Source organism: Natrix helvetica (genome assembly GCF_964273705.1).
Source record: "Natrix helvetica genome assembly, chromosome: 1".
Taxonomy (NCBI): Eukaryota; Metazoa; Chordata; class Lepidosauria; order Squamata; family Natricidae; genus Natrix; species Natrix helvetica.
In genome coordinates this window covers 191,208,830-191,223,565 of record NC_138548.1, presented here as the reverse complement: position 1 = coordinate 191,223,565, position 14,736 = coordinate 191,208,830, and the positions used below count along the sequence as shown (strand labels likewise).

The window sequence follows — 14,736 nt, the reverse complement described above, 5'->3', positions numbered from 1 at the left end:
CCTGGTGAAAAATCGGGGGAACTGAGCGTTCTCCGGAGTGGCAAACAGGTCGACCAGGGGATGACCAAATCTCTGAGACAATTGGTGGAAGAGGCGTGGATGGAGGCACCACTCCGAGTTGTCTAGGATGGTGCGACTCAATCTGCCTGGACAATGTTCACCCTGGAGATGTGTTCCACCTGAATGGATTGTAGGTGATGTCGCACCCACCGGCCAATCGCCAAAAGTGTCCTAATGGCCAATGGACTGAATTGAAAAACTGAATGTACAGAGAGACCAGGAGTTGTGGTCAGAAGTTTCAATTCAGTCCATTGGGCAGAAGGACAGAATTTAACCCTTGCTTGGACTCTCCAAGCAGCACGCAGGAAAATTATCATTTTTCCTCACTATTGTGCTAACAGTAGATACTTAACAATTTATTCATTAGTTTACAAGTAGTAATGAAGAATGTATAGTGAAAGTGACGGACCTGTACTATATGTAATAGTTAAGAAAGTATTTTATATTACAGAAGTATAACGAAGAGAATCTATTCTCTAAATTGAAAACAAAAATCTGAAACCAAGCAAGTTAAGCATTGGCTTTTCACAAATATGCAATTAGTTCCCACAGAGGCAATGGGGAGAAAGGACAGTAAAAACATTTCTTTCAAAAGTAGCCTTATTAAAATTATAGCTTTCCCTCCATATAGTTCTAAAAACAAGAAAGATAGTAAGCTAGATAACTGATACAAGAACATGGAAATCATATTAATAAATAATAAAAGCTAGTCTGAACAACTGACTGACTGTGCAACCAGTCATAACAACTTCTTACCCTTGTTTGTTACTCAACTCTAATCACTCTGGCTTACAACAATCGAATAAATTACAACAAAACATAAAAAATAAAAATAAAATGGCAGACACAATTTAGAGGTATCACTGTTCCCCATTGAAGACCTAGATGAAGAGCCAAATCTTCACAGCTATTCTAAACAGTAGAATGGGAGCATTTTTGCTACAGCATCTTTTTAAAAATGTAAAAGAGGTGCAGCCAAGATTCACCAAAAGATGACATTTTTGTTCTGATAAAATGTTCTGATAAAACTCCCAGTAAGTGCCATAGGGTCTCTAAAGTCATAGAAAATAAAATTCTAAATGATCCTCTCTCCCTGCAGTATATATACATTGGAGTGTTCAAGGGAATAGAGGTTGCTAACTCGTAGCTGGATTGTTATAAAGCAGAGAGAGATGATAGACTACAACAAGAAGACAAAGAGGATTTATAATGAAAACAATGCATGCATTCTTACCCGAAGATACATTTGAGCTTGTGACTGGTTAAGAGGTGGTGAAGTGGTGTTCCCTAGAAGGACTGATTGAGTCAGTGTTGTGGCACCAGGTGAACTCACGCTTTGTGAGCGACTGATTAACTGTGCAGCTGATGTGGTAGCCAGATTAATCTGTAAAATGAAAAAAATCAGCAAACAATGGGAATTCATAGCAATGGAAACCAAAAGAGAAGCAATTTCTAAACGGTACCTGAACTTTGTGACTAAAACAACCATTGACTTACCTGAACTGTCTTTCTATATGTGCTGCGGGGGAATCCAAGCATGGGTTAACTTTGTCCATTAGTCTAGAGACTGAGTTATGAAATTGTTGACCATGCCTCCTCTGACTGGAAGACTTCAGTTTTGTACGAAGGCACAGCTGATCCGAGAGATGGAAATATGAGTTAGGACCGGAAGGTGAAGGTCAATGAAGTTGTGGAAGGAAGTTCAAGGTGAGTCCTGAGAGCCCCTGGACCAGCCAAGGGTGGGGTTGAATTCTCCCGCAGTGCACATAGAAGGACCGTTCAGTAAGTCAACGGTCGTTCTCCTATGCGCTGCTTGGAGAATCCAAGCATGGGACATGCCAAAGCAATGAAGACTAAGGGCGGGAGCTAGGCTGGTCCAGGGTCCTAGAGATTGGAAGAACCCTTTGAAATACCCACCGCCCAAATGAAGCCTCCGCAGATGCAAACACGTCCAGTTTATAATGTTTGACAAAGAGCGACAGTGATGACCAGGTCGCCGCCCTGTATATGTCCTTAATAGAGGCTTGTGTTGCCAAAGCCGCCGAGGTGGCCGCACTCCGGGTGGAATGTGGAGTGATGCATCTGGGGACTGGTCTAGATTTTACTTTCGTAGGCAAGAGCAATGCACGCCTTCAGCCAGCGACCGATGGTGTTGGAAGACACCTTCTGGCCCATAGACACTGGCTGAAAGGACACAAATAATGCTTCCGATTTTCTGAAGGAAGCTGTTTGTTTCACATAGCGACGGAGCACTCTGCAAATGTCCAGATAGTGCTCCTGTCTTTCTTGCGAGTGTATGGGCGGCATACAGATGTCTGGGAGGATAAGCTCCTGTGCCTGGTGGAACCAAGTGTTGATCTTGAGGAGGAATGCCAGATCCAGCCAGAGGACAACTCTGTATGGATGAAATATATAGAGGTTCTGGCGTACCGACAGCGCAGCCAGCTCCCACATCCTCCTAGCCGATGTAATAGCTACAAGAAAAACTGTTTTAAGGGTCAACAATCTAAGGCTGATGGTACGGATGGTGTCTGTGAGGACTAATGCATACTGAGCCCTCACCAAGTCCCAAAACTCAATTAGAGCTAGTCGAACTGCGCATAGCTCTAACCAATTTATGCTGTTCTGCAGTTCCTGCAGTTCCTGCACATATAGGAGGAGCTTCCTGGAGCAATGGCGGTCTGCCTCTGAGCTCCGTGTGCTTGCGGGGTTCTTTTGTTGGGGCAGGGATGCTGCCGGTCCTCTTTTCCATCCTGAGGACCGGGGGTCCAGTAAACGACCACCCTGGCTTTTTCCAGGACCCAAGTTGGTCCCCAGGGTGGTCTGACAGCCAAGGAGAGTGGGGAGAATGACGAAGCGAGCGGCGCCGGCCAGTCGACCAGCTGATGGGGGAGACGCCGTACGAGATCGGAGGAGATGTGTAAGACAGCTGGGAGATGGCGGCTGGCGTGTTCGGGGGTGTGCTGGCGTCGGCGGAGTCAGAAGCCAGCAGCTTGGGCCGGGAGCTTGAAGCAGCGGCGGCTGGAGACGCCGAGCTTGAAGCGAAAGTGATCGGAGCGGCGGCAGTGGCGGAAGACGCCGAACGCCGAACTCCCAGCCCGCTGCGGACTGCGCAGGAGGCCGAGCGAAGGCCGAGCGAAGCGAGAAGCGCCGGAGGCGTTGGAGGCCGGCGGGAACGGCGTTGGGGCTCGGAGTGGCGGCTGGGAGACGCCAAACATGCAGGGAACTACGAATGGTGGATGCAGGCCATGGCGGGAACGGAGCGCTGGAGGTCTGGTAGGAAGAGGGAGGCTCGTGGCACTGGAGGCTGGGCAGGGACTAGGGGGCATGTTGGTGACTGGCAGGAGGCTTCAGTGCCAGGTTTGGCAGAAGAACCATCTGCCCCCTGCTAGCTGCCTACTTTGTTATGACCATCTGCCCCCTGCTGACTATCTACTAACTATCTGCCCCTGCTTACCATCTGTGTGCGCCCGGTTGATCACCTCCTTACCATCTATTACCCTACTGTTTTATTGACCATCTGCCCCCTGCTCATCAACTATAGACCATCTGCCCCTTGCTGCCCACCACTGACCACCCACCAGCCTCCACTTGTAGACTATCTGACCAGCCCACCATCCCCCCACCTAGGATTGTGGTCTTCTGGCACTTGACAACTTACCACCTGCACCCGAGCCCTGGCCTTTTACATTGTACTGGACTTAAAGGTTTATATGCCATAACATCTACAGCACCTATAATCGATCTTAGGCCCTGCTGAAACCATAACTTACCATATATCTGAGGACCGACCTGATTTTACTACGGGAGTCCCCCCTCTCGCAGGTATGGCCCTCCGCCCTTTCGAGGGCCCACCTTGATGACGGATTTATTAATCTAGAGAGGTGGAGGAAGCGGAGACTTAGGGTTTTTTTAACTAAATGTTATTTAAATGTTTTAGTGTGTTCCAGGGTGGGGGGGGTGAGCCAGGCCAAGAGAGGGGTTAGTGCCAGGCGGACAGGTGTGGTTGGGAGGGGAGTGAGCGGAGCTGGGGAGGGGAGGGAGAACAACGATATTCCATTAGAGGGTCTTTTCATCTCAACAGTCGTAGGGAGGGGTAGGTGCGAGGATAGACGAAGATTCTGTAACCGGTTGGGAGACCGTGGTCGTTGGACACAACCGGTCATTTGTCCCAACCCCCGCACCCTAGGTGGTCAGGATCTACAGAGCCAGGGCCTGAGGCTGATGTTGTGCAACGCGAGGTCCATTGTCAATAAGGCCCCCCTCATTAATGATCTGATCTCGGAGGGGGTGCCGGACCTTGCAGGGATAACGGAGACCTGGCTGGGCCACGAGGGGGGTCTACCCCTCGTGGAAATGTGCCCACTGGGATACCGTGCATTCCATCAGCCGTGGGCCCTGGGTAGGGGTGGTGGGGTAGCGGTGATTATAAGGGAGGGTCTGGAGCCGAGAGAGTCCACTGTGCCACAGATATCCGGGTGTGAGTCTCTATGCGTGAAGTGGGGCCCAGGGGAACAGTTGGGCTTGCTGATTGTATACTTGGCTCCTCGCTATGCATCAGCGGCCCTGCCAGAGCTCCTCGAGATGATCGCAGAGATGGCGGTTGAGACCCCCAAGCTACTGGTTATGGGGGATTTCAACCTGCCGTCGATAGGGGAATCATCCGAGGCAGCTCAGGAGTTCATGGCTTCCATGACAGCCATGGACCTGACCCAAATAATTCAGGGCCCCACACACGAGGAAGGCCACACGCTGGACCTTATTTTTGTCTCTGGCCAGTGGAAGAGTGATCTGGGAATAGGGGAACTAGTTATTACACCCCTGTCATGGTCAGATCACTCACTTCTCCGGCTCGACTTCCCAGGCACTACCCCCCATCGCGGGGAGGCGGAACCAGAATGTCCTAGATGGTTCCGCCCCAGGCGCCTGATGGAACCTGATAGGTTCCAGACGGAGCTTGGGCCACTTCCTGTAGCCCTGACCCGCTCCCGGATGGAGGACCTGGTGGCCGCATGGAACAGTGCGGCTGCCGGGGCCTTGGACCGGGTTGCGCCTTTGCGGCCTCTCCTGCGGCAGCGAGCCACCCTGGCCCCTTGGTTCACCGAGGAGCTAAGGGTGATGAAGCGCCACAAGAGACGCCTAGAGAGCAGATGGAGATCTTCACGCTCCGAATCTGACCGAACACAGGTAAGAGCCTATTTACGGACCTACCTTGTGGCATTAAGAGTGGCCAAGCGTCAATACTGTGCCGCTCTTATTGCATCCGCAGATAACCGCCCTGCCGCCCTGTTTCGGGTGACCCGCTCCCTCCTTTCGCAGAGGCGGAGGGAAGCCCCCCTGAAGGGTAGAGCAGAGGAATTTGGGGAATATCTGCAGGACAAAATCGCTCAAATCCGGAGCGAGTGGGTCCCCTTCAGTAGTCTAGAGGGGACGTCGGAGGCAAGTCTTGAGGGACCATTCTGGGAGGAGTTTGACTCTGTTGCTGCCGATGATATGGACAGGTTGCGTGGGCGACTGCGAGCCACTACATGTTTACTGGACCCATGTCCCTCCTGGCTTATACTGGCATCCTGGGAGGTTACACGAGGCTGGCTCCAGGAGTTAGTCAACGCTTCCTTGAGAGAGGGGTCCTTGCCGGCCGCCTTGAAAGAGGCGGTGGTGAGGCCCCTACTCAAGAAGCCTTCCCTGGATCCAGCTATGTTAACCAACTATCGTCCTGTCTCCAACCTTTGCTTTCTGGCAAAGGTTGTAGAGAGTGTAGTGGCACAACAGTTCCCACGCCACTTGGAGGAAATTGATTATCTAGACCCGCGCCAGTCCGGTTTCCGGCCCGGTCACAGCACGGAGACGGCCTTGGTCGCGTTGGTGGCTGATCTCTGGAGGGCCAGGGATGGGGGTTGCTCCTCCATCCTGGTCCTATTAGACCTCTCAGCTGCTTTCGATACCATCAACCATAGGATACCTATTGCGTCGTCTGGAGGGGTTGGGGGTGAGGGGCACCGTCTTGCGGTGGTTCTCCTCCTACCTCTCCGGCCGGACGCAATGCGTGCTGGCAGGGGAGCAGAGGTCGACCCTGAGGCCACTCACTTGTGGGGTGCCACAGGAGTCGGTCCTCTCGCCTCTCCTGTTCAACACGTATATGAAACCGCTGGGTGTGATCATTCGTAGTTTTGGGGTCGAGTACCATCTGTACGCTGATGATACTCAGCTGTACATCTCCACCCTGAACCACCCCAACGATGCCGTCAAAGTGATGTCCCGGTGCCTGGAGGCCGTACGGGTCTGGATGGGAAGTAACAGACTCAAGCTCAACCCCTCCAAGACGGAGTGGCTGTGGTTGCCGGCGCACCGGTTCAACCAGTGGGTTCCATCACTGGCCATCGGGGCGAACAACTGGCCCGCGTGGAGCGGGCACGCAATTTGGGCGTCCTCCTGGATGCCCGGCTGTCGATGGATGACCATGTGACAGCCGTGGCAAGGGGGGCGTTCCACCAGGTTCGCCTGGTGCACCAATTGCGTCCCCTATTGGACCGGGACGCCCTTCACACAGTCACCCATGCGCTAGTGACGTCCCGTCTGGACTATTGCAATGCTCTCTACATGGGGCTTGTCAGGGGAAAAAAACACCCTGTTAGAGATCAATGGACCGTGGCTGATTCCCTTCAGCATATCTTTTGAGATATTGAGAAAAATAAGTCTTTAAAAGTATTCTAATTAATAAACAAACTTTAATAATAAAATAAAACAGAAAATAACTAATTAGTTACATTTTGATAATGAAAAGCTTCGTTAGCCAAAGTTGGCTGCCGAACAAAGAAGAGAGGAATTTTAGAAAGTGAAACGCGTGCGCAATAAATCACTTTCAGATAAGAACCTTTTTTTGTTTTATGACCTGCGCAATAAAGCTTTCTTAGTTTAACTCTTGAGTGTCAATTCAGGCAGTTCAGGCCTAGCAAACTTTTTAACATCGTGACAGGGCTCCCCTTGAGATGCACCCAAAGGCTGCAGCTGGTCCAGAATGCGGCCGCGCGGGCAATCATGGGAAGTACCAGGTACTCCCATATAACACCTCTCCTGCGCGGGCTGCACTGGCTACCTGTGGCTTTTCGGGTGCGTTTCAAGGTGTTGACTATCATCTTTAAAGCGCTCCATGGCACAGGACCTAGCTATCTGCGGGATCGCATCCTACCCCACACATCCCTGCGACCAATTCGCTCTCACAGAGAGGGACTCCTCCGGGTGCCGTCCACTAGGCAATGCCAGCGGGCGGCGCCCAGGAGTAGGGCCTTCTGTGATGGGCCCGACCCTCTGGAATGACCTCCCCCCCCCGACATCAGAACAACCACCGATCTCCGCTCTTTCCGCAAGAAACTTAAGACCCACCTGTTCCACTTAGCTGGCCTGGGCTAACCGTAGTTTTAATCTTTAATCCTTCTGGCCGGTATTTTAAATTTTCGGGGGTAGACTTTTTAGACTGCTTTTTAATTTTTATCATTGTACAGCTTTATATTTAATCTGTTTTTATGGGGTATTTAATATTTTCTATTGTGTATATGGTTTTTTAGCTGCTGTCTGTACACCGCCCCGAGTCCCTTCGGGGAGAGGGGGCGGTCTATAAATTCAATAAATAATAATAATAATAATTCCAGCGACCCTATGCTACCTGGGTAAGAGCATGTGCTCCACACCCAAATAGGCTGGCGTCCATTGTGACCATGATGTGTGTCGGTTCTTTGAATGAGCACCCCCTGTGTAGTTTGGACAACTGTCACCACAGTAACAACCTGGTTACCTTGGGCAGTAGTTGTACCCTGGTGTAAAAATGGCTGCTGTGGGCTCTCTGGAATGGGAGCAGAAACCATTGGAGGGTGCACGCATGGAACCTTACCCAAGGAACAATGTCTATACAAGAAATCATTTTCCCTAGGAGTTGGGAAAAGGTTGCCAATGTTAAAGTTCTCCGTCGCCAAACCTGACTCACCAGTGCCTGGATGCTGTTTCTGTGATCCTGAGATAGATACACCTCACAGATTTCGGAGTTTATGAGTGTTCCGAGGTGCAGCAGGCTGGTGGATGGCTACAAGTGGCTCTTCAGGAAATTTATGATGAATCCATGCCTCTGAAGTGTGGCGATTGTGGTCTGGAGATCTCGTCTTGCTTGGGCCAGGGACAATGAGAGAACCAGGATGTCGTCGAGATAGCAGTTCACTCTGACTGGTAGTGAGCAAAGATAGGCAGTAATAGCTGCCAGCAGCTTTGTGAATGTTCGTGGGGCAGATGAGAGGCCAAACGGCAGGGCCTTGTACTGATAGTGGCGCCACATGAACTGGAACCTTTCAAATCTAAAATAGCTCTCCACCCCCCAGGAGCTTTTGGGTACTAGGAATAAGATCAAATGAAATCCTGCCTTTCCTGAACCAAGGGCACTGCCTCTACAGCTTGAATGTCGAACAGGTGTTGGATCTCGGTGTCCATGAGACCTCTTTTTATCTGATACTTGGGGACAGGGCACCTGATGAACCGCCTTGGGGGGATGGAGAGAATTCTAATGTGAGTCCCAGACTCACTGTTTGAATAACCCAAGCATCTGAGGTGGTATGTTCCCATTGAGGTGCAAATGATGTGAGGCGACCACCAATGGGACCATCCTCTTGGGAGTCACCTATAGTGACGAAAGGGCTGGTTGGAGGCGCCATGAAATGGCCGCTGGGTCTGAGGTTGTTGTTGTGTCTGCTGTCTGTTTCTACAGGTGAAACTCAAAAAATTAGAACATCATGCAAAAGTTCATTTATTTCAGTAATGCAACTTAAAAGGTGAAACTAATATATGAGATAGACTCATTACATGCAAAGCAAGATAGTTCAAGCCGTGATTTGTCATAATTGTGATGATTATGGCTTACAGCTCATGAAAACCCCAAATCCACAATCTCAGAAAATTAGAATATTGTGAAAATGACCATTGGCTTACCTGAAGGGTCCTTTTCTGTACACCGCGGGAGAGTCCAAGCAATGGGTTAATTCAGTCTGCTTGCCCTTAGGACTGAGGAACTTTTTTTCCCTTTGGCCACACCTCCTGGTGTAATCACTCCCCAGAATTCGATAGAGTAAGTACGTGAGGATGGAGCGAAGCGTCCAAGAAGATAATCCTGTTGACACGAAGAACCCGAATCCTGGCAAGAACATCCAGGGCGGGTTGGACTCTCCCGCGGTGTACAGAAAAGGACCCTTCAGGTAAGCCAATGGTCATTTTCCTGTACACCGCTTGGAGAGTCCAAGCAATGGGCCATACCCAAGTTATTGTCCATCCGGGTGGGCAGAAGAAGGCTCCCGGGATTCGGTCGCTGATACAACCGCCTGGAGCACTCGTCTGCCAAAAGACGCCTCAACCGAGGCGAAAACGTCCAATTTGTAATGTCGCACGAAGGGCAATGGAGAAGACCACGTAGCAGCCCTGCAGATGTCGAGTATCGAGGCCTGAGTGGCCCAGGCTGCAGAGGTGGCCGCGCTCCGAGCGGAGTGTGCGGTGATGCCGCGCGGAACCGATCTGGACTGGCACTCATAAGCTGAGGCTATGCAGGCTCGAAGCCACCTGCCAACTGTGGATGAAGAAACCTTCTTCCCCAAGGAGCCTGGTTGAAAGGAAACGAAGAGGGCCTCCGATTTCCGGAACTCTGCAGTTCGAGCGATGTAGACCTTCAGGGCCCTCCTAACATAAAGTGCGTGCCAGGAGCGCTCCCTGGGGTGTGACGGGCAGGGACAAAAGTTTGGCAAGACGATGTCCTGCGCCCTGTGGAACCACGAATATATCTTTGGGGTGAAAGTCGGGTCCAGTCTCAATATAACTCTGTCAGGATGATGACACATAGGTCCTGGCGAACTGACAGAGTCGCCAGCTCGGAGATCCGATGGGCGGACGTAATGGCGACAAGGAAGGCAGTCTTGAGTGTCAGATGGCGGAGGGACGCCGTGCGTAGAGGCTCAAAAGGCGGGGCGGTGAGAGCCTGCAGGACCACGGACAGCTGCCAAGTAGGGTAACGATGAACAGTGGGAGGACGGAGGTTAGAGGCACCCTTGAGTAAGAGGCGCACCCTCGGAATCTTGCTAAGTGGCAAAAGGGGGTCACCTGACCAGACGGTGGACAGGGACGCCACCTGTCGTCAAAGCGTGTTTGGGGCCAGGCCCTTGTCGAGGCCTCCTTGTAGGAAGTCCAAAACCCGGGAGACAGGAGCAGTCGTCGGGTCGATGTGCAGCTCCTCACACCACTTTGCGAAGACGGCCCAAGACGCATCGTAGATTCTTGTGGTAGAGGGGCGTCTTGCCGCTTGTATGGTATGCGCCACCTCATCTGACAAGCCTTCGCCCTTTAGTTGGTCCCCCTCAAGTGCCAGACGGCCAACTGAAGCCACTGAGGCTCTGGATGGACAACGGCCCCCTGGCTGAGGGAGATCTGGTCCGGCGGGATGCGCCACGGAGGAGACACCGACAGGTGGACAAGGTCGGCGAACCACGACCTGCGGGGCCAGTGGGGAGCTACGAGGACTTCTGCCCCTTCCGCGATGACCTTGGTGATGAATTGTGGAAGGAGAGGCAGAGGAGGAAAGGCATACAGCAGCTTGTGGGGCCACCTGCAACGCAGGGCATCTGTTCCCTCTACCTCCGGAGTGAAGAACCGGGTGTAGAAGCGCCTGAGCTGTGCGTTGTCCTTGGACGCGAAGAGGTCGACTGTCGGGGCTCCGAACCTGAGGGACAGCTAAAGGATCAGACGAGGGTCCAGCTTCCACTCCGCGGAATCTATGGTTGTTCTGCTCAACCAGTCCGCCTGGGTGTTGTTAACTCCGGAGATGTGGTCGAAGCGGAGGGATTCCAGGTGAGACTTCGCCCAGCAGCCCAGGGACTCTGCCTCTCTCATCAGTGATCTGGACCTGGTGCCACCCTGGCGGTTGATGTGCGCCTTGGTGGCCACATTGTCCGTCATCAGGAGCACATGGCGTCGATGGACAGAATGGCGGAAATGACGCAGGGCCAAGCGAGCGGCCCGCAACTCCAGCAGGTTGATGCTGTAGCTCGCCTCTACTTGGGACCACTTGCCTTGTACTACCAGGTGACGCATGTGGGCCCCCCAGCCGGTGAGGCTGGCGTCTGTGGTGATGATCAGCCTCTCGGGCTCCTTGAAGAGGTGGCCCGTGAGAATCGTCGGAGACGATTGGCGAGCATGGGCGAATTGCTCCTGGAGGCCCTCTGATGAGGTAACAGCAGCCACTGCAGCGCCCTGGAATGTAGGCGGGCCCACGGGACGATGGAGATGCAGGAAATCATTTTCCCCAGCAGCTGCGACAGAAGGACCACTGGAGCTTGCCTCATGTGCATCGCCTTGTGGGTCATGGACTTTAGGCCTTCCAACCTGTCCTGGGAGAGGAAAGCCCTGCACAAGTTGGTATCTATCACCGCCCCCAGGTGGACCAGTCTGGTGGTGGGAACGAGGTGGCTCTTTTCTATGTTTAGGGAGAAGCCATGACTCCTGAGGGACCTCATGGTAACCTGGAGGTCCCGTAAGGCCTGCTGTCTGGACGACGACTGGATGAGGATGTCGTCCAGGTAGCACTGCAGCCTTACGGGCCTGCGTCTTAGCTGGGCCGCCACAACTGCCAGGACTTTGGTGAACATCCGAGGAGCGGACGAGAGGCCAAATGGAAGGGCTCTGTACTGGAAGTGGCGGCCGGCATAGAAGAAGCAGGAACTTCCTGTGCTGGGGACGGATGGGAATATGGAGATATGCCTCCTTTAGATCTATAGAGGTGAGGGGGTCTCCCTGACGGATCCCCGCCAGAATGGTCTGGAGGGACTGCATCTTGAACCTCCGATAGGCGATGTGCCTGTTGAGGCTTTTGAGGTCCAAAATGGCCCTCCACCCCACCCCCCCGAGCTCTTGGGTACCAGGAAGAGGATGGAGTAAAAACCCCTCCCCTCCTCGTCCGGTGGGACAGGTTCCACGGCCCTGATCTCCAGGAGGTGCCTGACCTCCTGGTTCATGCGTTCCCTTTGTTGAGGGCAGGTTGGGGTGGGGCACCGAATGAAGTTCCGGGGAGGGAGGGACAGGAATTCCAGGGAGAGGCCCTCCCTGACAATCTGGAGGACCCATGCGTCCTTGGTGGTCTGGGCCCAATGGGAGGCAAACAGTTGGAGACGACCTCCTATGGGCGCTAAGTTCGGGCAGTCATTTGGACTTATGGAACGGCCTGTTGGAGGCCCCACCGCGATTGTATTTGCGGAAGCTGAACTGCTCTCTGCTCCTGTCTCGAAAGGCAGGCCTGTCCTGGTTTCTGTCCCCCTGCTGTCCGAAGGATCCATTGGGGGGAAGAGAAGGAGGAGGCGGAAGTGGAAGGCTCGGAGGCCCGAAAGGACTGCCTCCTGGGGTAGGGCGCAGCCTTGTGGTCCTGTTTTTTGTTTAGGGAAGGACCTTCCTCTTGTCTTTGGACTCTATGAGGAGAGGGTCCAGAGCCTCGCCAAATAATTTAGACCCCTTAAAGGGGGCGGAAGCCAATTTCCATTTGTTTTTCTGGTCCCCCTGCCAATGTCTGAGCCAGATTAAGCGGCGAGAGGTAACATTGGACGCCAGGGCCCTAGAGGCAAATTTGGTGGCGTTGAGAGATGCATCAGCGGTGTATTGGGAAGCCGCTATTATTTTGGACACATCTTGGTGGAGGCGGACATCCCCCACCGGGAGCTTGGCCAGCAGCTCGCACAGCCAGTTTACAGAGGCCCTGTTGAAGAAGGACGCGGAGGAAGAAGCCTTAATGGCCCAGGTGGCCGCAAGATGGGTTTTGTGGCATGCTTCTCCGCCTTCTTATCCTCTGCCTTAAGGCCTTCCAGGAGGTCGGCTGGTAAGGAGGAGTTAGAGGTGAGGGCGGCTATGGGCGGATCAACTGTTGGTAGGACCAGAAGGTCTTCCAGGACCGGCTCCATAGTGTAGAGCTTTTTGTCCACTCCGCTGGGAGAAGACTGCGTGGCAGGCTGGGCCCACTGGCGTTGGATTAGATCAAGGAACAACCCAGGGACAGGAACCAACTCCTGTTGAGGAGTGGGCACGTCAAACATGACCGCGTTGGGGTTGACCGAAGTCGACTCCGCCGCTGACGCAGCAGGTTTGGGTTTGATCCCCACCCTGGTGGCAGCCTTGACCTTATGGAGGACCAACTTGAAGAGGCTGGGTTTGAAGAGACCCGCAAAGGCGGGTGCCTCAGGTGGGAGGTCCTCGTCCTCCGACAACCCTGGACCCTCCGGGTCAGGATCCTCAAGGGCTGAGGCCTCACTGACCACAGAAGACTCCAGGGAAGCGTGGCGAGTTCGCTTGGCCAGAGGGGGAGCGGCCTGGTCAGGCCCAGAGCCCTTTGGGGCCTTTGGCAATGGCGCGGGCCATCACCGCTTGCATGCGGGGGGAGAGCTCGTCTTGATCCGAATCTGGATCTAGGGCCTCCTCTAGAGGCGGGTGAGCCTCTCCAGACATGTCATCTAGGCTAGCGTCCCCAGGGGAGGGGCTTGTTCGCAGGCCCAGGAGGGGGCTGGGGAAGCCGGTTCCGCGAGCGACCTGTTTGGGGACAGGTCCTGGGACTCCACCTCCTCGGACAGGACCATTTGGGGATCCTCCCGAGACAGGTGAAAATCAGAGTGGGATGGTTCCCTGCCTGCCTGGCATCGGGCCTTCTCGAATTGCTTGTCAAGGGCCCGCTGGCGCCTTTCAGCATCCTTGGCCTCTGCCACGAATGGGGTCCTGGAACGATGTTTCCCAGATCCTCCCCCACCACTTTTGCCCGCACCCCCACTCCCCGAAGAGGAGGAACCCTTGCTAGGAGCCTGGGAGAGGCCTGGCCTAGTATCTTGGGAATCAGGGGGACTGGGCAGCTCCATAGTCAATGACCACACAAGATGGTGCAAGGCTATGATAAGGCAGTGGAAGTAGAAGTGAGACTGGTCTGCTGCAAAAGGGGAAACAGAAAAATCAAGGATTAGTTAGTGAAATGTACTGTGAATCATTTGAGTTATAAAAATATCCAACCATAAAAACGCCCCCTGCATAAAGACCAGTAGGATGGCCCAGGAGTAGGATTGGGGCCTGCACCCAGGTGCAAGGCCCCGCAGGAGAGGCAGGGAGGAGAATGACTAAGCAAACAAAAAAAAATGGTTTTGGCCTGCACCTTATAGAAGCCTCCTCCCTGAGCCAGTATGGTGACCGTTGCACGGCCCAGGAACCAGCACCACTCGTAAAAAGGGGAAAAGGAGGCTGGTGGGCCGGCCTGGAGACCCTTGCCAGCCCCCCCCCCAACCTCCAGCGGTCTCCTGTCGTAGCGTGGCTGAAGCGCAATGGCCGCCCAGAAAGAGCGTGAATTTTTCGCGCCTAAAATGGCCACCGCAACAGCGTGGGGGTAAAGGGAGATTAGAGTGGCGACCGCGCCTCAATAAGCGACCCTCGCTCACTCCTCCCTGCAGCAGAGGTCCTCTAGCAGGCCAGGGAGACAAAAAACTGCGATTAAAATTAAAAAACGAGGGGCCTGAGGAATCAGTGACCTCGCCGCCACAGCCGCGCCATTTTAAAGGCAAGCGGCATGCCTCCAAAGCCATCCAACTCGGATCGGCTGAGGAGCACCCCCCCACACACACCTTCCGACTTACCTCCTGG

General features: G+C 53.5%; 1 protein-coding gene across 1 annotated transcript in view; it reads right to left on the bottom strand.

Annotated features, from left to right (window-relative positions):
- PHC1 (polyhomeotic homolog 1) overlaps nt 1-14,736 on the bottom strand; it is a 174,020-nt gene that overhangs the window by 118,228 nt on the left and 41,056 nt on the right. The window contains exon 5 of the mRNA XM_081936902.1: nt 1,295-1,444. Within this exon, the coding sequence (XP_081793028.1) occupies nt 1,295-1,444 (150 nt within the window). The remainder of the gene's footprint in view (nt 1-1,294; nt 1,445-14,736) is intronic.